The following is a 26,050-nucleotide window of genomic DNA, read 5'->3' on the forward strand; positions in this document are numbered from 1 at the left end:
AAATTGGAACATAATTGACTCCTGTAAAATTTTTAAAAACTCTATTGGTTGTTTTCTATGACATCAGCAGGTTTTTTCATTTTTTATTCAGTAAAATTTTTTTCTCATACGTTTATTTCGGTCCCCTCTTATTTTAATAGCATAAAAACCATAAATATTATGTTATATTTCAACAGATGCGGTAAGTCAGCTTCCCTCCAGCTTTAGACTGCAGGTGTGAAATTTCACGCCTTGTTAAATGAAATAACACTTCCTGCAGCTATATTTATCAAATAAAATCATTATTTAACGATTATTTTTAACTTTTTAATGTTAGATTCGTATTTAAGTGGAAATAATTAATTAATATAAAAATTAAAATTCTTAGAGGATTTTTCCCCATTAGGTGTTGCAGAAAAAGGCCCAAGGAGTTAAAAAAGCAATTCCTAGTTATTTCGTACGGTTTCGAGTTATTTTCTACGTGAGACTTTTTTTATGCGGTCCCTATTGACCGCATAAAAAAATATTTTTTTAATTGTGTTGCGAAAACTATTTTTTATTGCCACTCGTGAAGTTTCGCGCGATTTTTTAATGCATTTTCTTTTATGCGGTCCCTATCCCCCCGCATAAAAACAGGTTTGACTGTAATTAAAAATTATGCGCTCTCCGTTATAATTGATGAAATAATCGCGTTAATGTTCTAAACAAACTATCTTATTTAAATAAATCTCAATAGAGATTGAAGGAGGAGGTTATCGGGGCGATTTTAAACAAATATGTATGAGGTCATAAAGATTCTACCACACAACATCTATATATTTTGCTCATCCTGGACGAAATATGATGATTGATCGTACTGTACATAAGAAAATGCTTCGTGACCCGGATGAATTTTAATAATTTATATATATATATATATATATATATATATATTTAGACCATACAAAATATTAGATATATTGTCACGTAATATCAGAATAATAATAATAAACCAGAATTTTAGTCTGAAAATATGTACATACTTTAAGACACTAAAAATAAATGTATTCTATCGCTGATGGTCGTCAAGAAGTTTTATCACACCTTCAGATGTTTTTTTTTTTTTATATCGGAACATTTAAAAGTGTCCTGATGTAACTTACACGGAGGAAATCTCAGTTATTTATCAAGATTTACATAATTTGTTTTCGAAAAGATCTTTGAATAGTGTTTGTTTCATTATAAAAACACCGTCTAGTCTACGAATCACGTCCACCCTCAAGCGAAGATATACTGGAAACACTAATTTTAAACATGAGATACAATCGGGTACGGTTGCTCCGTGTCGAATATCTTAAGAAAGGACAGTGTCCCGAACGGATAGAGCATTATACACATTAAGGAAAATAATCAATCTTACTTTAATAGCTACAGGAATGTATCGGGAATGTCACGCGGTGCTGTATGACGTCCTCAACACGTTTTGTTGCCACTTGGGTAATTGGGCACTAGGCATCCGACTTTTTTGTCTCTCGACAATACGCATCGTTTTGAATCGTTGGGAATAAAACACGAACGAGTGTGTTGGAGAAGTTTTAATAATCTCGTAAGGAATTCGAAAATTAAAAAATCCTGGTGAGGAGGAGAAAAATATATTAGAGCGAAGGTATCCCCGGGAGAGGCGTGGATAGATATCCCGTCGAATGGGTTATATACTCTCCTTTGTTAGGTAAAACAGGATGTGTGCGTCCTACTTAGACGCCAGCTAAGGTCGAACATTTCCTCCCCGACCCCCGCGGGCTATGATTACGTCATCGTTTTCCCCCTCCGATCTTTCGAGAGAAAGCCCTTTCCATTCTTTTTATAGAAAACAATTAGTTTTATTTCCTTTCGGAGAATTTTATTAAGAGTTAACAAATATATTTGCGACCCCGAAGTATTTCGTGCTTTATTTACAGTGGAAATTTTTCTAACAGAACCTTGATTAATCGAGTAGCGTACGCAATGGCTTAATTGTTAAAAATAATCGATTAAATTGGAAAATTCTTAGTAGGCTAAATCATGAAGCAATATAATTAAATTGGCAAAAGTAAGGATACGCTCGCAGGGTAAAAATAATTACAGATCCTTTATCGTATTTCCTTCTTTACTTCGAATTTCGGTTCCTAGTAACGTTGCCGTTGCGTAATTAAACAAAACTGTAAATAGTACAGTGCTTAAAATAAAAGTAAAAACTCGCTTTAGACGTCACCGTAACGAATGATTTTTAAGACGACGTAAGCTTCTATATTAGGTTTGGACTTTGGAAAATTTGAAATGTTTAAAATGTATTTAGATTTTTTCTGTCTTAAATGTTATTTGGAGCGAATTGCGAGTGAAAAGAAAGAAAAACACCAGCTTATTAAGTCGGGGAAATCCTCTTTAATTTCTCTGTTGCCGATTTTTCCCGGGAAAAACCATCCACTTTTTAATGTTATCGACCTGGTTATGTAAGAGCGACACCTGCGGGATTTTAGACAACAAACGTCGAGTTAATTAGTATTTGAAGAAATCGTCGTTATTTCCGTCATAAAATAGCAGTCATTTGCCACAAAATTCGAATTAAATATTTTAATTTCGTTTACTCCATTGTAAATTATGGAAAATCCTTTCTTTAAATTGCCAATTCGGGGGTTTGTGACTAAATTTTTACGGTATTTTTCACTAAGAAAAACGATATTTTTTGCATTTAAAATAGATTTATTTAATAATTTACGACTCAAAAATTTTAAATATAGTATTTTATTAAAATTTCATTCACCGTCCTTCCAAATAGGAATTGAGACGAGTCACCTTCATCTTGTTAAATAGAGCATTAGATTATGCAATCAAATTAATAAAGTCGTGCGTATAAGATACATTTTCGTAGCCTGGTGATCATTTTCTCACGTAATTCTATAAATGTGTGACTTACAGCGAAAGCATCGGTTTAGTCCAACTATGCAGGCATCGGCCAACTTTATCACGTGACTCCGTGCCATACGATTACGTGACGTCATCGTGACGTTCACCGATATAGCCAATGACATGCGTGTTTACACCCATCAATGATTTTAATACAAAAAAGAAATGCCTGAATGATAGAAAATTTGTGCCAAAAATATTTTCTTCTTATTTAAACAATAGAGCAAAGAAAAAGATGGTCATATATTTTTTGTCTGTAATACCTTAACAATTTATCATGTTGTCCAGTTTGTATGGGTCCAGTAGTAGAGTCGGCACCTGTAACCTTTTCATTTTTGAACGAATGAAATACGTAGAATGTTTCTTTGTTAATAAAAAGCAGTCTTAAAGATTTTATTTTCTGTTAATAAAAAAAAAATTAATTTTGTACGGATAAGAATCACTACGGCCCCGTAAGTTTTCTCCGGGCGTGGGGAAAAATCTTGAGCTTTGCAGAGGATTTTTCCCCACTCAAAGCTTCCCCGGCAATTTACTAACGAAACGTGAAAGTGATTTTTTGAATAGAGAAAAGGAAATAAGGGTACCTTTCTTTAAATACATGTTTTCTCCTTCGTCCATTTGTCGTCTGGAGAAAATCAATAGAGAAATTCAAGTAAATATTAAAGTCGAAACAATTAATTTTAAAGTTGGTTGGAAAATTAACGAAAACATTATTTTGCGGGACTAAAGAACACGTGAGGATATAGAGAAAATAGCGGAAAACCGGACGTTTCCGAATAATTTTCATTAAAATATAACGAAGATTTAACAGAGGAAATGAAAAAATACTTTATCCTATAAAAGGAAATGGGTCTATTATAAATTTAATCTCCAAATTATGTATTATGCTTGCTTCGATATGCGTACATACGTCGTACTGACAAGAAAACTGAATACAATTGTTACGAAATGCCATTTGATTATTTGCGAACTTTGCTGGATAAAAAATTTCGCTTTTAAAATTTCACCCGAGTGTTATTAGTATAGCGTGTGAAGAGACTATTTGAAATAAAATATGAGTTAAATCTTATCGTCTTACATCGTCATTCGTCACCATCTTGATTTTTAAGCACGTGACGTTTTTACAGTTCGTCTCTTCTCGTCTTTTTTTTTATATTTCTGAAAATTTCATGGCTATTTTGTTTCGCATCGTGCTATTCTTTATCTTTTTCGTTATTATTCAATTAGAACTCGAATTTCGATTGAAATATTATCGGTTTCTCGTATTTAAATCAGTAGAGAATAATAACAATAAAGTACAATATTTTATGTGCAGAAATGTGTAAAGGCACGTTTCAGATCTTAGATAATCTGTATAAAAGGAATTTAAGTAGCATCTATCAAGTTGAACTACAGTATTATCTGCAGCAAGTTAGTATAACTTAAAAAATCAGCTCTTTGTTTAAATTTGAATTTGTTTTAAGAGTTGGAATCACGACCCACCAGTGGCCGAATTGTTACATTTCCGTACACAGGCAATATTTCGTGGGTAAGCGCCTCTTCGGCTGGCTAGCCTGGTGGAGCTTTCCAGGCTTTCTTCACACGCGTAACACCTAAATGGGAGGCAGTTTTCTCGTAGGAAAACACTGAACACCGGCGGTTAGTGGTGGTTCACCCTTGACCAACGGGTTGGTCACGCGGTTATCCCGGTTCTTTATCCATATTTCTAACACCTAAATAGAGGCCCGTTTTTCGGAGTCCATCTTGGCTGATCGCACGCGTGTTGCTTTGCCGTTTCCGATCAAACTTAACTTTTGAATTATTGTTTCGGTGTGAATGTCATTGCTTTGCATTATGGAAAGTACCATAAAAGCCGGAAATTGAATAGCCTGCCCGTATTCTGTGGACGTGAGTCCTCGCTATTTCTTTTTATGCGGATGTCTGAAGAATAGTGTGCCAAGCCGCACAAACATATTAAAGGAACTCAAATTATTTATTGCGAATCATATTCCAATAGACATTATTTGGTGCGATGTCAAACTTTGGTATAATATCGACTGAAAACATTGTAGTATTTTGTATATTTTTTTCGCCTTGCTGTTACTCAACGAACGTTAAAGTAATTCACTCTCTATATTTTTCTAGAATATAAAAGAATTATTTAAAATATTTTATTTTAACTCAGGAAATTAAACATGTGGGAACTCATTACTCTTAAATCTCACGAGTATGAAAAAAGTAGTGGGAATTTTCAAAACTTTTTGGCAAAGAATACAAAGAAACAAGGAACGTGGGACTAAATATCACGAATATGTAAATTCGGTAAAGGATAACAATATCTAAAGGAGTCAAAGGAGACGAAAACTATGACTTTATAGTTTAACATGATCTATTTCTATAATCATAATCTATCAATTTATAACATATCAAGTATAGTTTAGGAGTTTGGGAGAGTTCAGTACTAAAAATTTATTTTAAGTAGTTTCTGAGGAAGAGGTGCTAAATATAATTTTTTAAATAAAATTCATTTAATTTTAACTTTAAATGGGTAATTTTATTTAAAAATTTTTTGTTCTCGAAGAAAAATAAATAATAAAAAATTTCGTTTTTCTAATGTTCGATTCTGTTGCTTAGAGACTTTTAATTAAGATCTTTGTCATTATGTAAAATGATTTCATAATGGTAAATAATTAACAAGGAAATTGTAAAAATGAACCAACGTTAAACGTAATTAAAAGATTTTGAGTTTTTTTTTTTTTTTTTTTTTTGTTAATTGCGAACATTTCACAGTTTGTTTAAATTTACAAAACGATTCGAGTAACGCAATAGTAATTTGCTAACTGTTACGTTACTCGACTGTGCATAGAGCGTTACGTCACGTAACTTAACCTTGTATTCAAATAGGTATTTTACGATAAAATTTTGAGATTTTGTTTTCAAGAAAAATTATTTTGCCTAAATAGTTTAAAATAGTAACGGAGGGTTCGAACGTCATCAAAACTTGCGCGTGGGTAACTCAAGAAAAAATGAGAGCACGAAGACTTCTATACTAAAACGGTAAAACGTGGGATCTTCAGATGAATACATCCGGTTACTCGTATTGTAGATTGGATTAAGATATAACTAAACTATGCCACGAGAACAACTCGTTAGCCTTAATTTGTGGGGAGACGAGCCTTAAAAAATTTACCTATAGAATCAGAAACCGCAGGCCGCTATTCACGTAAGCCCACTTTTAACTAAATAGGTTATGAGAAAGGTTTTCGTAGAACGTAACCCAACCCGAATTACCTAAAACATTAACTAAAAATAAATAATTGTTGTAACATTTCAAAAGTTTTCAATAGACAAGCCGTAAAGATTTATTTCAATAAAGAATACATTCGTGTTGAATTGTGTTGCAATAAGTAAGTTCAATATCTGTTACATAATTATACCACAGAGACCTACAATTATAGGATGAAAGCGCTCTTAAAAGATGTTTCTATGATCGAGACGAATCCATTTTAGTTATGTTATTCTAAAATAGTTTAACCTTTCTGCTCGGACGAACAGAAGAAAAGGGTTTCGCTCCGACGATTACACTTCCGTAATAACGGATAATGTTATCAAAAGGCATTTTATGTTCGATTCTAGAGATTAAAAAGAAAGTTTTTCTATCTTCCGATGAGAATTAATTCTCACAAGTAACAAGAATTACACGATAATCTCAATTGGTAACTTCACGAGTGTCCTTAGTCTAATCCTTAACTTCAACCTTAACCTTATAATTTAAAGGGTTTTCTATAAATTATATCAAAATTACTAAATGAATAATCTTTAAAATCGCTTATTTTGAGAATATAATTAACATTATATATATTATTACATAGTTTCGAACAACAAAAGAACATATTACGTTTATATTGTGCACGAGGGAGTAATTTTTTATTGTCGAACGGGATAATGACGATAAAGAACAACCTCCAGTTTTTCTAAAGTGTTTGTTGCATAAGGAAAGACAGATATTTATCAATTATGGGTCGAATGTGTATTTAGAGTAGGGGTTTTCCAATTCCTTCTAGTCTTTACCGAAAGGAAGCCATCGACCTCTTTCTAGAACTATATAAAGACATGTGGGTCACAAGGAGATTCATTCGCGACTTTTCTTCGACAAAACACACTACAAATTAAAGGTAAGTAAAATTTGATACATGTCTTACGTTATATATATATATTTACTACATAAATTTAATTGGAGTGTATAATAGAGATAAAGTTTAAATCTGTGTTTGAGTTGCTCTTATATGAGTTTAAGAAGCAATTTGTTAACAATATTTAGAATTGGCAGAAAGTTTTATGAGATCTTCATTAGGAAAATTCACATTTTAAGTCTTCAAAAGTACGTAGGCTAAATATGTTTACTCGGACGTGGGAAGGTAAATAGACAGTCCACCCACAGCTACAATACAGGATTTGGTCTTTAGTCGCTCGTAATGGAGAAAGATTTTATGTACAAATCATTTTAAGAATTAAGTTGGAGTGGGAAAATATGGCATTAAAACTAGAACCGATATAGGAGAGGTCGAATTAGAACTTACAGGAATACATTCGTCTCTGTACCAGTGTTGATGTAGACAGAAGTGCTGTGGATGAAGGGTAAACTCTTAGTTGTTTATAATTTGTATAAGAATCACATTGAAATCATTTTGCTGTACATATTTTTTTTTTCTCAATTTATTTATTTAAAAGTGGGCCTTTGAACTTCTCTCTAGTTACGCTACTGCGTTAAGGAATCGAGCTCTTAGCATATTGCATAATATATGAGAAAAATCAATGCGAAAAATAGAAAAATATAGAATGTATACATTTACATTTTAATTTTAATACATCGCAAATCGAAGATCTGATTAATAATTTGATTTTATTTCGTCTTAAATTTTCGGTTTCGCCATGTTTTTGCAACTTTTAATAATGTGTTTATACCTGGCCTAGTACTTGACCTAGAAACTTATTTCTCTGTTGGTAATCGGTTCATCGTTTCCTCTCTAACAAAGTGAACGCCAAATGGATTACACGTAGAGAAGAAAATAGAAATGTAGGTCGAATGTCGACTAGAGAAATGTCTCTGTCGATAATGCTGTAAAATATAATTGCTTACGTGTTTTAAGATTGTTTGTACGCTTGTTTTCATCAGAATGATTTGACAAAACGTTAACAATTCTTATCTTTTCAGGTTATAAAATGAAGACTTTCACAGCAGTTGTTGTTTTGTCTGTCTTGTCATTTTTGCACGCACAAAATGAAAACAGTAAGTTCCTCCACCTTTCATTTTTTAAAATAATTTGTAAAGAAATGAAAGCAATTGTATTTCATTTCAACTGTTGACACTTTTCTTTGTACAGATTACAAAAGACGCGCGAGTGTTTTCCTAGAACCGCTCACAACCGAAAACACAACAGAGAAATTTCAGCCAATTGTCTCCAGCAACAACAAAACAGACGTCGAAACGTCTGTTTCTGCCACCAACGACACCGAAGGACGAAGCATCGATTTAGATCTTTTCGATTTTAAAGGCAGTAGCAGACAGGGGCGGATCATTAACGATAGAAAAAAGGTCAAAGTCAGTGGATTCATTCCTTTAGTTACCCTAGACGATGTGGATAAATCCGAAGAAACCCCTCAGGAATCCATCTACGATTATCCGATATATAAACCCGAAAAATCTGCTTTGCCACCCATCATAAATGCTCATAAGCAGTTCATAAGTCAAGGAGATTCTTATCCGTCCGATGTACAAGCGAACTTCGACAACAGGAAGTTATCACCAATATATCCAGGAACACCTGGCAAATATCCTTCGAGTACAATCGATCGTCCTTTGTATCAAGAGAAAGTGGTTGATACTCACGGACCCATCTATCCTCATCCACAAAGCCACCATTTTCCCGACAAAGGACCCAAATTTATAGAACATATCCATAGACCAAATATCAATCAACTCATTCCCAAACGGGATCAATGCATTTGCGTTCCTTTCTACCTGTGCAAGAATGGATTTTTGCAGGATTTTGGTCGGAACAAAGATCTCGTGGACGAAAGAAGCGCCAATGTAGGAGCCGTTTACTTCGACCAGAAAAATCACACGCAAAACTTGGAGGATGTGGCTCAGGAGAGAATCGTTAACGATAAAACTAATGGCACAAAAGTAAGTCGTTTTTGAATTTTATCTATTGTAATGAAGAACACAATTCGATCTTCGGTTTTATTACGTTCATAGCATCAAACGGACTTGGCTGATTATGCTTCTGATGTGATGGCTCGATTCATCGGTCTACCCGACGATGGATGCGGTTATATGAGAATATGCTGTAAAATTCCACCAGTCATATCGCCCGTTGGATCTCTTCCTCCTCTTCATCCTAATCCGATTCATCAAGTGATTCCGGAAATTCATCATCCTCATCCGAACCCCGTTAATAAACCTTTGCCACCTATCGTCAGGCCTCCTCTTTTTCCCAATCCTAACATCGGTTTACCAAAACCCAAACCTGTTTATCCGGGTGAAATAGGTATCCATCCTGGACATTTCCATAAAACCTGTGGTGTTAGAAATGCTGTCGGAATTCACGGAAGAGTTCAGAATTTGCAGTATTACGATGATTCTGCAGAATTTGGAGAATATCCCTGGCACGTGAGTATCAGTTCTTGGTGAGGATAGATCCAAATTCACAGATAAAAGCGAAAATTAATTAATTACTAATGCTCATCGATGCCATTTTTTAGGTTGCCATTTTGAAAAAAACCGGCCCTTCCGAAAGTTTGTACGTTTGTGGAGGAGTCCTCATCCATCCTCAATGGATCGCAACCGCGGCTCATTGCCTTAAAAAGTAAGATATGCGGTTTATAAAAGTATAAAAAAATTCGTAGAGTTTGTTGAACCATTGAAACTCGATTAATATTCACGTAGCGAATGTTAATCGAGTTTCCCTTTACAACCGAAAAAATTTCGAAATTTAATTGTCCTGCTATCGACATTAATCAAACATCTGATCTTTAAATTAGGCACGGCCCGGATGATATCGTAATTCGTTTAGGAGAATGGGACGTTCACAGAGGAGACGAATTCTATCCCTACAAAGAAAAATACGTGGCTGACATCATCGTTCATCCCCACTACTTTCCGGGAAATTTCGCCAACGACATAGCTCTTATTAAGATGGATTCTCCTATGGATCCAAAATTACCCCACATCACACCCGCTTGCTTACCAGAACCCCACGAATTATTTGTAGGACAAAGATGTTGGGTCACAGGATGGGGAAAAAAGCGCCTTCGGTGAGTACGAGAATTAAAGTCGTCAACCTCCCTCTTAATTATAATATGTTAATGAAAATTTCGTCTTAGGTCACAAAGGCGAGTACCAAAGCGTATTGAAAGAAGTAGACGTGCCAATTTTGAGCCACAAAGATTGCGAGCATCGCCTTCATCAAACTCGTCTTGGTCCATACTATCGTTTGCATCCCAGTTTCGTGTGTGCCGGGGGAGAACCTGGCAAAGATGCTTGCACCGTAAGTACCATTCCAACAACATTTCGTGATTCTTAGTGTATAAAATATTTATAAAAAGTATGCAATTCGTTGTAGGGTGATGGAGGAAGTCCTATGGTTTGCGAAGTCCACGGAATCTGGAAAGTAGTAGGATTGGTATCCTGGGGGATAGGATGCGGAATACCTGGAATTCCGGGCGTATACGTCAACATGGCTAATCTTCGACCATGGATAGAAAATATCATTCATAAAATTGGTTAGATCGCCAGCCATGGACATTATCTGAACTTTATATTTAATTATATTTCGGTACGAAGGAACGTACCATCTTTGTTGCCATTTTGTATTATTTATATTTTGTATTTTTTTTGTATTCCATAATAATTAAGCTTTATTACATTTTAAAATTATACATATTGTACGCACTATGTAGCGAATATAATGTCCCCCTATTTAAAGTTATTTATTTCCTCTTTTTGAAAAAATAAAATAAAATCAGCATTCTAAATTTGGTTTTGTTAATTACAGTTAAATATTTATTATATTTTAAGTTATAGATAATATTTAGGTAGGCGGAAAGGATATTTTCGAATTATTCGGTTTATCAGTTTTCAACGTAGCGTTACAAATAACCCCCGCAACGTGTACATTATTTCGTCGTGAAGGTAGGAGGAAGTTCGGATTCAAAAATAAGTACAAATGGCTATTGTACACGTCTATAAATTCGCTTCATAAATGTATTCTCAAGTCTTCTACGTCAGCGTAATTATAGAACAGAAAATATCAATTGAAAAGAACTAGGAAGCGTAAGAGCGAAAATACACGTCAGAAGTGAAAGGAGTGTAAAATTTCAATACAGATTTTTTCATAAAAGATTTATTAAATCCCTTCTAAAAAACACCCACCAGTAGCCAAGTAGATAAAAACACTGAATAGTGGGTTCACGCCTCGTCAACTGGCTAGCCAAATGGAGTTTTCTAGACTCAGGCCTAACACCTAAATAGGAACCAGTTTCTCATAGAAGTCCTTCCGGGAAGTATCTCGTCTTGTCAGATCGCCCGTGTGTTACGTTGTCTTACTGCAATCAAATCTTTTTATAAAAACAAGAAAATTGATTATATTTTAACTCATATTTAAAAAATATCACGTTTTCCTCTTTATTAGGATCAATTTCCTAATTTTTCTTTAATCAAAGTGATTGGAAGCAAAATGACTTATCAATTAAACTTTAATCGAGATTATCCGATAACGTTTTTCAATCAAGCGTGAAAAAAGCTCACCCGTACATGATTCGACCTTGTCATACCTGTCGGACGAGTCTCTACCCACCTTTACCTTAATCCTTTTCCAGATTTTTATCGACAAAGACTGAGAAAAATATTAATAAAACTTCCCTCGTATATTGAAATTCGAGACTTTCTTCATCAACGGAAGTTATTATATATCGATTATTTTTTTAAAGCAGGTTAATTGGTTTTTCTCGAAAATCTATGATTAAAAGTAATGGTAGAAGGCCCGAGTGACTCAATGACAAGATTTTCCAGTCGAGTTACGACTCGTGAATGACATTAAACAAAACAATGGTAAATAAGGCAAATACTCTGCTTAGCAGTAACGTCCATCTCGCTATATCGCGCATATAGAAACAGAGCGATATAAGGTTTCGTATCACGTAACACACAGGTAATTGACACGAAGTATACTTACGTGTAGAATGTAAAAAATAATTCTTTTCGGATTATAACAGTCTTGTGAAAACAAGTCATACGTACAGTACCTATAAATAATATAACTGCCACCTCTGAATAGTGGTCAATTTCTAAAGATATTTTTGTTATTTTAACAAAAATGCATACAAAATAATTTCCAAACATTGACTATTTTTTGTTTCTATCAGTGGCCATCGTTCAGAGGTTTGACTGTGTATATGTATATATAATACAGTATGTGGAAGAAATAATACAGAATTTATGTAGTAATATATTAAGTGTGTGTTTTATACTGTTTACTGTATATCGTTCTACGTATAAACTGTGCATTTTATTAGTTTCCTACCCCATGTTGTTACGACTTACTTTCAAGTAGTCGTACGTAATTGTAAAGTGACATTCTTTTTGGAACTCGTATTATATTAATTATTTACTTAAAAATATAAATATTTAACGTAAATTTTCGCTATTTTAAATGTTATTTAAAGAAAGGAACAGAGGATAATCACATAATTATTGTGTACGTCTAAGTGCACGTTGACTTTTAATCACCTACTGCTGTAGAAGGTTAAAAGTGAATAATTATATATTAAATATAATTCTTTACCTTTGACCTTTATTGATAATTCGTTAACTTTTGTTGAAGATGGAAGGGAAATTTTAAAGGTAGAGTCCCTTTTGGGTTATTTCAGCATTTACTATGAATTGTATGGAAATTGTCGAAGGATTTCATAAAAATTGAATAAAAATTGAAACTCATGCATTTCCTTTCGTGATATTTCGAGAAGATAGTTTCCGATATGAGTAATTAATTAGGTCCGTGACCGGATATTGTTATTGTTAGAGACGAAATTCGCGTGATTCAACGACCTCAAACACGTGTATCGTAACAATTAAATCAACTCCCGTACTTAGAACAGTAAAATATTTATTGTTTTTGTTTAAATTTTATAAGCAAACTCTCGTTTTTATCGCGTAAAAATTAATTTGGAATAAACTTAACAGCATTATTTCATAGGATTTTATAGCAACCAGTGCAAGAAAATTGAAGATTCTCTACAGTAACATAAAGTTACGCAACATTTTAACATAAAAAAAGTGTAGGAAGGTGTTTAATTCGGTTAAAATCACGAATTTACTCAGAAAAACGAACGCCTCTACGCTTTTGCGTAAAAGAATCGTGTTGTGATGTTCTTTTCTGATGTCAAAATTTTGAAGAAGTTACAAAACTAGTAACCTGGCATCTTCCCACGTAACAAATGAATAATTTCTAAGAATTTTTGTTTACTCGAGAAATTAATTTAGCAATTTGTCGGCATATTTAACGTCAATTTTGTAGATCAAAAGGTAACAGAGAACCCGAAAGGTCGAATGTCGTTGCTTTTCACCTGTTTATAAATTTCCTGTGTATAGTTTTTGCACGTGATTTTGTGCGCGTTTCTTAGAAAAATGTTATATATTTTACGAAACACCTCTACGCGATTAATTTTTTCGTTTCCGCGAAGGTTATCTCTATACGTCACTCGTCCCGTGATGCGCTTCGCCAATCTTCGTCACTCGTTTTCTTCTTCTTCGCCGGAATTCCCGGGCCTCGGTTGTTTCATTGGTTGTCCTCCAAAAACTCGATTGTCGCTTTATAAATGTCAGCCTCTGCACGAGCTAGTTCGAGCTACCTTCCAGGTAAGTTTGCACCGTCCTCACTAATTGCCGCTCCCCATCTATCTTGTAATTGTTGATCTAAGTAGATCTTCGTGTTAATTTACTTTGCCCGGTTCCTTTTTAGGTAGTGCCAAATGAAAATCCCGTTTTCCTCTCGTCACTTGCTCAATATGAAGTACTTAACAATCTTCTTGGCAATCGGATACGCGATTGCTCAAGATGAAAAATTCGGCGATTCCGAAGGAGGCACCGATTTAAGTCCTGGTAAATTAGGAGGCGCAGATTACGAGTCGGCGATTCCAAATCCTGGATTAAGTACAAATCCAGATCCGATTCCGGATCAGAGCGCGGATTGCTTATGCGTGCCTTATTATCAGTGCAAGGATGGAGAAATAATCAACGACGGTTCGGGCATCATCGACGCTAGGAAGAAACCACCCTTGAAAGAAGAATTGCCACTCGTAAATAATGAATTTTTTGGTTTTTATAAGGTTTTTTTAAACTCACAAGTCACTTTGTAATGTGTTGAATTGTTTTGTATTAAAGGATAAGCATTTCGAGCCGCCATTTTGTGGGGCCTTCCACGTATGCTGCAAAGCACCAGAGTCCAGTACTGCTAGACCCTACGAACATAGATGCGGAGTTCGCAATCCCAGTGGTATAAACAGTAGAATTCTATCCCCAGGAAAGAAGGGAGAATCCGATTTTGGAGAGTGGCCCTGGCAGGTATTTTCAATTTGATACGCCTCTGCCAAATCTCGATTTATATCGCGATTGCTAGACCAAAACGTGAAGAGAAAACTTGAAGTAAATAGCATCCTAGTCCTTAAACTAATGACACGGAGTTCAAGTGTCAAAATTCTGGATTAACTGGTTTTGAATTACGAAAGATGTCGCCGTCGTAAGGCAACTTTAACGTTAACAGAAAATAAATGAGGCGATTAGCGTTTATTCTCTATTAATATCGAAAATGCGTTTCTGAAAGATTTTTAATTTTTGTAAATATATATATTTTTTTTAATAAAACGCAGAAAGGTTTAAAAATCCATTGTCATTGTTTTAGGCCGCAGTCTTAAAAGTGGAAGGAAAGGTCAACTTGTTTCAATGCGGGGGTGTTCTAATCGATAAGAGACACGTCCTTACGGTAGCACATTGCGTTTTCCATTACAAGTAAGTTCTAGTGTTTGGTACGCTAAATAATTTTACAGAAATTAATTATAAATAAATTAATTAATTGCTCTAATTATTCTAGTTTTATGCAAATAAAGTACGTTCAATTAATGTTTCTGACTAAAAGGCAAGTTAAAACATTGCCTTTTAGTCAGAAACATTTTATCTGGGAGAACTTTAATCCATTATCAGTTAATTTTTAATTAAAAATTAAAAACATAACATTATAAATATCAAAACCGAATATTTTGGCTCTTTCCTCTCTTTGGGTATTAAGAGATCCTTTTTCCACATCCAACGTGGATCCGGCCGGCCAGGCACATAATACAGACGACTGAGTAGTGGATTGGATTGGATTTGAAGTGAATAAAACCATTTTTATTCACTTCCTACAGGTGGGCAAACGGGCGATAAGAGACGGAGCCCGACTTACAGCCATGAAAATTTCCTCAGGTTCTTCTCCTGAATTTGATTCAAGGTTTCCCAGAGCGGTAGGCTGACGTCTCAACCGCCCAGCCATTCTGCTCTTAATGCTTAAATTAACCGAGAATGCTTAAAAGTAAAAAAAAAAAAAAAATCCGCTATCGTATTTTAAAGCGCGGATTCATAATGGATGACCATTTTATTGTCATCACGCAAATGTAAATTGTTCCTTTAAGAAACTCGACTAATCAATGTGAATTTTCAGGGGACTCAACCAATATCCACTCAAAGTTCGTCTGGGTGAATGGGACACGCAGAACACGGACGAATTTTTGGCCCACGACGATTACAACGTGGAGAAAATCATCACTCATCCCGAATTCCGTAACAATAGTTTATGGAACGATATCGCTGTTTTGACATTAGACAGAGACGTCATCTTCGTCCCTCACATAGATACTATCTGTTTACCCAATTACAAAGACATCTACGAAGGACAAACCTGCGTTGTGACGGGATGGGGAAAGGATGCTTACAGTAATAAAACAATTCGTTCGTATATCAATTATTTTAAATAAGACAAACAATAACGACGGCTTTTTTTGGTGTAGAGGGTGGTACTTATTCCAACATTCTTAAAGAAGTCAACATTCCCGTTTTGGATAATCCTAAATGCCAGGAATTACTCAGAGAAACTAGATTAGGAATATTCTACAAACTTCACGAAGGTTTCATATGCGCTGGAGGAGAAAAGGGGTTGGATTCTTGCAAGGTAAGTGACATGACAAAGGTTCAGTGGACGTCGTGGAAACTGACTAATGAGAGAAATTGAAATTTTAGGGTGACGGAGGAGGACCTCTGGTGTGTTACAGACCCGACGGAACCTACGCTCTAGCAGGTTTAGTTTCGTGGGGGATCGACTGCGGATTGGCGGGAATACCCGGTGTCTACGTTCGAGTCTTGAAGTACGTAGATTGGATCGTACAAAATACGGGAGGACGTCTAGAAGATTATTGGCCAATTGGAAGTTAAACAAAATAATTTTTAAACTTTAAAAAGTGTTCTTGCGGAACAAACTCTTGTAAATATCGATCGTTATTCGACCAGTATTACTGCCTTCGTATTTTCATATATAATAAATATTTTTCTCAAATAAAATATCTTTATTGTGTCCTTTACAAATATCAGACTAAAAATAAATTTTCTTAAGTATTGGAACGTTTTAAGATAAAATCTTGACAAATTTTGCTAAATTTCGTAGGCGGAAGATCTGAAGAATGTTTTGTAAACATCTTGTTACATACAATTCAATAATGTTTATGATATTTCAAATTACCATTTTAGTTTAAAAGGTACGACAAAATTTGGCAAATTTAGAATACATGAACATAAGTTGATTCGGATTTGAAAGTAAAAGTACACAAAATTTGAAATCAATGCTCTGATTATGTAATAAGAATATGACGTAATTCAATCACTAGTATCGTAACGTTTATTTATTTATAGTTACCGCTAGATAATATTAAAACGTATAAGCTTCGGACTGCCTTCGTAACTTAATTCGAGGTATCCAAATCATGCTTATGTAACGATTATTTAAAGAAACAAAATATAACTCGTTCTGAGAACAAATTGAAAAACCTCCATCGACTTTGCGCAGTTAAAATGGCCCAAAGAATTCGGAAGTTGCTTATTTGTTTATTTCTGCACTCTTCTTTTATCAATCTTACCGATGTTTACACTATGTGGTTTCATGCAACGGTTCTATCTCAATTTTTGAGAAATATTTTAAATTATGATTTTTTGTCAGTATAAAAATAAACTATATTCGAGACGAAAATGAAATTCAAATTTAAGAGATAATCGTCAATGGTTACATACAGGTTGCAACCAGTCAAATATTGCTGTATATTGCTTTCTAAACAAATGTATACTGTAATTATTTAAATTCATTTTTTAATTTAAAATAAAATACTATATCACTGTATATAAATTTTCTATGCAAATAGGACACAGAAAATTACAGTCTCAAAGTCAGAAAATTCGTGACAGATCGACTTCAATCTCTTGTCGTTCCTCGATGTCGTCGATCGTGCAGAAAATATTTTATATTCGTAATATAAGGACTTGACTTTGTAGTATATATTACCTTGGATAATATATTACCATAATTGTAGTATATATTACCTGTGTTCCTTTTTAATTAAACTCGATTAGAATTAGAGGTATACGAACGGATGAGAATTTCCGCACAGAGGAAATGCATATGGATAAAAGATGTTCCGGGAAATTTACTGTATTTTAATTTAAAGAATCTATCAGATGTATTGTTATAATACTTGTAAAGTACTTTTCACATAAAAGTGAATTTATCGTAAAATTTCTTTTTAGTCTTTAAAATAACTGGAAAACTTGTTTAAATGTTACACTTGTTTAACATTTTAGTCTTGTTTAAATGTTAAGATTTTAAAATATGATATTGTGACGATAGGAAGCTTTCAAACACCCACCAGTGGTCTAATCGATAAAACCACGAAAGGTGATCAACCTCGTCAACGTGGAGTTTTATACGTTTTCTTCACGTTTCTAATATCTAAATAATGGCCAATTTCTTATAGAAATTCCCCAGAGGCATCTCTCCTTTGCAGATAGCCAGGTGTTGAGTTGCTATATCTCATCCAACTAACTAACCAATCAAGTCTTCGAAAAATAAAATTTATCTACGGATTCAGTTACTGTTTGCGGATAATAAGCAGTGGATGCTTCGGAAGAGAATATAAAGATTTTTAAATATTTTTTTTTTTTTTTTTTTTTTTGAATTAATATGAAAATTCGATCCGTCAGATGGTCGAGGCGGTAAAGCGTCAGCCTGTTGCTCTGAGAACCCAGAATTGATTCCGAATAGGTTGAAAAACCCTCAGGAATTCTTTACTGGTAGTTTGTCTAGATAGGTTGGGTCTTATTCCTCACCACTCGACTGGCCTCGTTGTGAGCTTGGCCAAACCCAAAAAAGGCCTGTTAAAAGAGGCCCTCTTAGTGCCCAAAAGGCGGAAAGAGTTAAAAACGACACCTATTTATCTCCTTACCCCCTCTACCTTTAACCACCAAAATTTCATACTATCAATGGCATTTATACACGAGTTACTGAGCCAAATTTCGTTTCTTCATCATTACTCTATCCTGAAATATTAAACGAAATAGACGCCAACACACACGCACATACATACATACATATCCGCTAAATTCTTTCGACTGTTTTTTAGTTTTTTGGGTTCAGGAGGTTTCAAAACGTGGAGGTTTGCAAAATACTCAGAGGGTGAAATTTGACACGATTCCAATACTTCCCTTACTATTTATACATAACAGCCGGGAAAGAAAAATGAAATATTTATTTAAGAATATATAACGAAGATAAAAAAAATTCAAACAAATATTGTATGAAAGATATATAATTTTATTTATCATGATAAATACAATATTTCTAATTTCTAAATTTTAGAAACAATTAAAAATATAAGACATGAAACTAAAATCGAATTAAATCTTTAAAATCAACAATTTTCACTATAAAATACACTCATCGTCTTATCATTTTAAGTCAGTAAACTAAGATATGAATTGCATTACTATAATTTTAACAATTAATTTGCAATTATAATCAAATTATATCGTTATAAAATTTTATAAATTATTAAAAATTAAATTTACATTTTTTTCTATTTATTATCATTATCAAAATGATGGTTAAAGAGAACAATAAACATAATGACCAAGTGATGGTGAAGAGGAAAAAGTACGAATTTTTCACTTCTGCATCATCCGAGAAATTCTGTTCTAAAACTTAATTCAAAAATAAATAAATAATATTTCTAACGTAGATACGTATTTATAATTATTAAATATTTTATTTACCTTTAATGTAATCTGGCATAATTACTTTCATATTTAATTCGCTTGTAATTTTATTTTTATTGTTTGCATCAGTCAATGTTTGAGAGGAATTGGAAACGTCTCTTTTTTCTCTGTAGTTTCTATCTTCGTTTTCGGAGCATAGATTCTGAATGAAAACGTTTCATAAAAATTAACGACTCTGAAGTCTTCATGACACTTCGGACACTTGTAATTAATGAACTTATAAATCAAACCTTTTGGCAATCAGTATATTCCATGCAAGCAATGATTGTAGCAGAGATTCTCAGATAATCTTCTTTAGTGCCTTCGAACATAAATGCTTTAAAATTAAAATTAACAATCAAAGGAGATGTAGGATCCACGAAAGGATGATGAGCCGCTATACTTGTGTATATAGGATTGCGACATCTAAATAATGTAAATAAATAATTGTTGATGATTACTTTTTAACCGTTTATTTTAAACGTTCTATCTATAACACATTTTTCGTGTGGAGAACGATAGGATCGTAAGATAGCCATGAAATGGGTTCCCCTGGTGCCAAACGACCACGAAGACGCCCCAGGAATACTTGGTGTAGAACTTTTCTTCATGATTTGAAGATGCTCAATATGACTTGGGAGGAAGCTGAAGCCCTCGCCCATGATCGAAATCGATGGAAATTGCTGCCCGGTATGCTACCTAGCATTGAAGGAACTACTACTACTACTGGGGGATTATTAATTTCAATTTCAACACCTGAACGGATGGCCCAAGTGGTTGACACCTGTCTACCGATCTGGGGGACCCGGGATTGAATCCTGGGAAAAATCATAGGAATTTTTCATGAGCGGTATTGTTCAGGATATGTCGGACCCGTCACTCGTTCCTATTGTGAGCTTAATCGAATCCACAACAGGTGTTGAAATGGACTGAAGAATTTATCAAAAAGAAATTTAGCCCAGTGGATAACACAACTGGACGAAATTCCTTTTTGATAACACTGGTAGTTGGTTGCGGGTTCACGTCTGACCAACAGGGCGGCATCGAGTTTTTCTGATTTTCTTCACGTGTCACTGGCCCTGTAGTGTTAGCCTACTTACGGGCCGCTTTCCCATAGAAAGTATTCCCAGGAGTTTTCTCCCTTGGCATGTTTTGCGTTGTTTTATCCCCTCAAACTAAATCAAAAGATTAATCCTTAGAAAAGTCTTACCCATTTTCAAAAACCAAATACACGTCATCCGGAAGAGAGTCATGTTGTTTTTTAATATTATTAAATTCGTACTCGGTTAATATGGAAGATAATCGAGCAGACGAACGAATTTCGGAATTCGGAGAAGGGTCATAATCGTGCGAAGATCTTTTTAATCGCTGTATTACCACATCTGTTAAAGCAGCATATTTCCATCCTGCCATAGAAATACCGTGACATAAAAAGTTAGAAAAATGTGTTAAATACTGAAAACAGACCCAAAATTATGCATACCTTTCCCAGAATTTACAATCGTTCTCAGTTGTACTTCTTGTCCCACAGGAATGGGTCTGCCAGGAATGATTCTTGTTTCAAACCGATCATTCAATAATGATTTAGTAAATAAACCAATATCGTATTGAAATTCATTGGGCAAATTTCGAAAAACCGGATTCTTTACTTTGGGGCTATCGAAATGGTAAAAAGTTTTCATAGAATATTGTATGGAGAAATATTTTATAGATCACTTACAGATTTCCTTTAAAATCTAAAAAATGTTTTTTAGAAGTTTTTCTATCTTGCTGTTGACAAATTAGCATGACATATTCATCCTGAGCTAATATTAAGCCTTGAACGTACGGAAAACGAATCGTTACAGTCATCCAATTCTAAAAGTGAACAATCTTTTATTATTTATAAACTGCAAAATGTTTAAAAACTAACTAATACAGAGTTTGCGCACGACGTAATGTAAGTTATATTAACCAGACCTTATAATCGCGTATGGTTAGATAGCGTTTGCGCCATCTAACCATATTGCGTTTTTACAATTAAAAATATAACAAACATGGAGGCCGTGTTTTCCTCTGGAGATATCGAAGACTATGTCGTCGTATTAAAAATTAAATAATTATGAGACGATAACTAAAAGCAAGATTGCAATCATATGCAATCTTGCTTTTGGTTATCCGAAGAAAAAACAATATTGCCGACAAACATCAAGTCCCATTTTACGTGCGCATGCATAACGTTGACGATGCATTGATGTCAATAAAGACCAGATATGATTGGTTCTGCAATTTTATAAAATAAACTAACATGAAATTTTTCTTATGATTATACGGGTAATTTAATGCATAAGTTTATAAATGACTTTTTTAAAAGTAAAATACGTCGTGCGCAAGCTTTATTATATTTTATAATATCCGTAACATTATCTGTAATCCAAATTTACAAATAATCACAATTTTCTGTATAGGAAGAAATAATTTTATTTAAAGTAAATATTTGTATATATCCACTATTTTCTTCCCGAATAAGAATTGTATCTCTTTATGTAAATGTCTGACATATTCTACTTGAATACGCTCTACATTTTGTTGGACGAATGTTTTTAACTTTTTTGTCTTTCCACCCTCTGGACACTAACCGGGCCTTTTTTTTAGCAAGACAATTATGGTTTTGACTAGGTCCAAAATAAGGCGATCGGGTAGTGAGAGACGGAGCCCGACATATCCTAACTGACCACCCCCCCAGAAAAGTTTCGGCGTTTTTTTTTTTTTCGTCTTTTTCCAGACTCGAGTCCGGATTCCGTTCTTGGGTACCTGGGATTGATGCCAACTCAACCGCTCGGCTATCCGACCATCTTCACAATATTTTTCATTATCGAATTAAATTAGGTCCTTTTAAAATATCCCATCTTCCAAATAACCCATTACCAAACCTGTGTTAAACATTTAAAAGTCACCTCGAAGGTTTTCTAACATATAAGTAATGACACCGAATGACCGAGCTGGTTAAGGAGCCATCTTACCGCTCTGGGTAATTCTAGATCGAATCCGGGAAGAAAACTGAAAAAATTTTCATAAGCGGTAAGCTTTCGATTTGTCGGGCTCTGTTCCACGCCTATTGAAGACCTGATCTATCCGTGATGGGACTGAAAAAAGGACCCCTTACTACTCTCATAATTAAATGAACCACGGTAAAAATATTATAAAAATATAACAAAACCAGTTAAATATTCAAAGAACTTTTGGTTATTTCCATCTTAATGTAACGTTAGATATTTTTACTGTTATATATTTTATTGCATTAATAAAAGAAGTTTTAAAATATTTCTCTATGAATTTAACAATTTCTGAAATTTGATAATTATTTATTAAAAAAAGCTATGGCACGAATTTTAAATTAATATTTTCTTAACTGTAAAAACATACTTTTCCGTCGTTAGAATATACATTGACGCCGCAACGATTAAAATTATCAATTTTCATCAAAAATATTTTTCCGTCTTGCATGGATTTTCTCATGACGCATTCGGAGTTTTGATGAGGAGCATCTCTAAAAACCGGAACCGAATTGAATCCTTCTGGTGCTTTTAAAATGGCAGTAAATACGTTGTTTCCATCTCCGCTATTACAATGAATATCTAAGATAAATCAATGAAAAAAATTATTTATTTCGCAAAGTTTACGGAACTTGACTGAAAACAATTACAGTACTTACTTTCGGCAATCGGTCCTCGGTGAGATGTTCGTGAAAATTCTGGGGAAGGAACGGGAGTAGGATCGGGTGAAGAAAATGCAGATTGTTGAGTAAGAATAGGAAGCGGCGGTTGAAGATACCATGGTTCTACTTGAAACCAAGCCAAAGGTGCGGTTCTATCTGACTACAAAAATGTAATTACAGTACTATGAGACAATTTTATTTCTAAAATATACCAAATTAACCACCTACTTTTGATATGTTCCTATTTTTTCCAGCTTCTGCTACCAATAATACAGAGAAAAACATTATTTTAACATAAAATAACATCGCGCTGATAACTTTAGGTACACTCTAAGAAGAATGATCGGCCGAATGGAACGGATGCTCGCTTCTTTATACGGATGCGTGATAAGGATTTAAACAATTTTGAAGAACGTTTCCATTCTCTGGGTCATATTCTCAGGGAAGAAGTGAAATTATTTTATGTATATCCTCAGACAAAACGTCAGTTTTGACGAAGTAATCCTCTTCAACTGTCAACGACGAAAACAGAAACGATAAAATATCCAGATATATTATCTATTGTTATTGAATTTAATTTAGTTTCGAGAATATTTTATCTATTACTTTTTGCTCCATCTATTTTAAAAGTAAATTAATGTTTCGGAAAACATATCCGGAATGAATATTTTCTAGTGTTTAATCCGTATTTTAAAGATTTTTCTGAAAATTTGAGATTAATTTCGGTACTTCTCAAATTACTATGAGGAATAAGGAAATTGTGAATAGTAACAAAACAAAGACTTATTTACGTTTATAAAATATCAAAAATTCTGCCAAAAGTACTATTTTAAGTTATTAAAATCAAAGGCAGTCTTTTTAACATAATCCTATTATAAAGATTAGATCTTTCTGATGATAACAGCGAATAAATGTTTCTCACGATTGTCACCGAACAGTCGGAGCGAATAGCGTTTTTTAAACAAAATTCATAAATTTTTATTGTAAAATAAAAAAAATGTATATCAAATAAAATTTATAAGATAGACACGGACATTCACAAGGAAAGAAAATACACATTGGTAGACTATGGTTTCAGATGATTCGTGATGTGGAGTGAATCTTCAAATATAAAATCAAATTTTTCAAGGAGCCTATGTCTTATGATTGGCCCTGCAATAAAATACGGAATACCGTAATTAAAATATTTTATTTTGGAAAAAGAATTTACGTTTACTGTTTTATTTTTATCTTTTAAATTTTTTAAAAGATAAATTTTATATAAAAAAAAAAACATTGAAAATATAATTGTTCTCGTTTTTATCTTTTTCCAACCCATGGACAAAAGTAGGCCTTTTTCAGACCTGTCGTGAATTCGGTCAGGTTTACATTGGGGTGTCCGAGTGGTGAGGGACGGGGACAGACTACACATAAAAATTCCCAGGGGTCTTGATCCTGAGTTTCCATAATGGTAAACTGACACGACAATTTCGAGACTTAACATTACTGGTTGACACGAATAATATACGTAGGCCTACAGTGATAACAGATATTTCGTCAAGGGCGAATCCTGACCAAAATTTTTGGGCATGCCGAAAGTTGTAATAAGAATTGTGAAAGTTCGAACCCACCGGAATTTTACCGGTAATGACACATCCTTTTCCGCGCGTGTAGGAGGAAAAGGGATATGAGTCAAAAGAAAAAAAATATGAATCAGGAGGAACCAGAGTCGAAAAACGCGGGTTGGCGAAACTGAAACTCGTGACCGCGAGAATAAAAAGGTGACGACAGAGAAAAGGGGGGTCGGTTACGTTTTTCTTTAGACTGTGCGTGTGCGGACAAAATCGAGGGGAACCGCCTGAAATCAACGGAATATTGTCGACTACGAGGACCGACCCGGATCACGAGGTATGACCTGAATTTATGTAAACTCTCCCTCCGTGAATCCAGAAAGAGGCGACCTTCGCGCGCCCCTTTTGTAATCATCCTGCTAGCTTAAATAAAGTCTTGTTGTTGTTATTATCCATTGGTAATGTCCTTTATTCGAATATTCGCATCCGCCGCTCTACCGTCGACCCCATTCACTTCCTCCACTCGCATAAAAACGCGTAACGCGTAACTCATCCGAACCGCCATCTTGACGTGGGCAGGTCTCACGAACCTGTTAGCCGACAAAAAGGAGGAACAAGACTTTGGCCGCCTCCCGGCACCCACAGAATAATAGGCCTATCTCTAGCACCAAACAATAGGCAGGAACGTTATTTGGTGTGAATAAAAAGGTATGGACTATTATAAAGCCCATTACAGCCGTGTGCAAAAGTTTAAGACCAGCAGCCGATTTTTTGTATTTTAAAACATAACATCAATTTCAGAGATATTGCATTATCTTATGTGTTGATTGCATCAGATACTTTTGACTGCTATAAATAACCACCTCCATCTCATTCATCGCCAGTTGTTTTGTGGACTTAACCATAGAGGTGCTGTTTTTTAATCATTGTAATGGGTAAAAAGCCATCACTTACTGTTGCAAGAAGGGCAGAAATAGTGGCACTGCATAAAGTTGGCTTTTCCGAACGTGAAATAGCTCAAAGGGTACATGTGAGCAAGACTGCTGTTCATCAAGCTGTCAGTAAATTTAACAATTCAGGAAAATACACAAACCTGAAGAAAAGCGGTCGCTCAAGAAAAACGAGTGCTTGTGATAATCATGTGATTCGAAGGATGGCCGTGAAATCTCCAACAACTTCCAGCAAGAAGATTGAACATACTCTGGCTGCAAAGAACACCAACATCAGTTTGAGTACTATTTCAAGACGTTTGATCCAAGAATTTGCTTTATTATCCTACAAACCAGCTAGGAAACCTCTGCTTACCCCAAATATGAAAAAGAAACGACCGACTTTCGCCCAGAAACATAAGAACTGGGTAGTACAACAATTGAGTGCAGTGGTATTTTCTGATGAGTCAAGTATACAGCAATTTTCTGCTCGTGCTAGAAGTGTTCGTCGCCCAATGGGAAAGAGATATGAGGAAAGATATACGAGTCCAACCATGAAACATCCTCCAAGCCAGATGATATGAGGTGCAATGTCTGCGTCTGGTACTGC

The 26,050-nt window shown here is 34.5% G+C and overlaps 2 protein-coding genes across 2 annotated transcripts; one reads left to right on the top strand and one right to left on the bottom strand.

The window, feature by feature from the left end:
* Window positions 1-6,905: 6,905 nt before the first annotated feature.
* Window positions 6,906-16,528, top strand: LOC136982495 (ovochymase-2-like). The gene is given in 17 exon segments (XM_067278992.1): window positions 6,906-7,055; window positions 8,096-8,170; window positions 8,265-9,067; window positions 9,140-9,553; window positions 9,646-9,749; window positions 9,925-10,183; window positions 10,185-10,197; window positions 10,267-10,430; window positions 10,506-10,665; window positions 13,137-13,179; window positions 13,624-13,798; window positions 13,906-14,238; window positions 14,324-14,503; window positions 14,841-14,947; window positions 15,636-15,907; window positions 15,982-16,142; window positions 16,211-16,528. Coding segments are annotated over 16 exon segments (3,447 nt in total). The 5' UTR covers window positions 6,906-7,055; window positions 8,096-8,103; the 3' UTR covers window positions 16,403-16,528.
* Window positions 16,529-19,061: 2,533 nt separating this feature from the next.
* Window positions 19,062-23,332, bottom strand: LOC136982496 (uncharacterized). The gene is made up of 9 exons (XM_067278993.1): window positions 23,190-23,332; window positions 22,959-23,121; window positions 22,670-22,881; window positions 20,985-21,121; window positions 20,748-20,920; window positions 20,475-20,670; window positions 19,516-19,690; window positions 19,283-19,427; window positions 19,062-19,210 (listed from the first exon to the last, which is right to left on the bottom strand). The coding sequence occupies exons 1-9, from the start codon at window positions 23,265-23,267 to the stop codon at window positions 19,062-19,064; spliced, it is 1,428 nt and encodes a 475-aa protein (XP_067135094.1). The 5' UTR covers window positions 23,268-23,332.
* Between the last annotated feature and the right edge of the window lie 2,718 nt (window positions 23,333-26,050).

Source organism: Centruroides vittatus, unplaced genomic scaffold, assembly GCF_030686945.1.
Source record: "Centruroides vittatus isolate TY-2023 unplaced genomic scaffold, ASM3068694v2 contig_846, whole genome shotgun sequence".
In the NCBI taxonomy this organism is placed as follows: Eukaryota; Metazoa; Arthropoda; class Arachnida; order Scorpiones; family Buthidae; genus Centruroides; species Centruroides vittatus.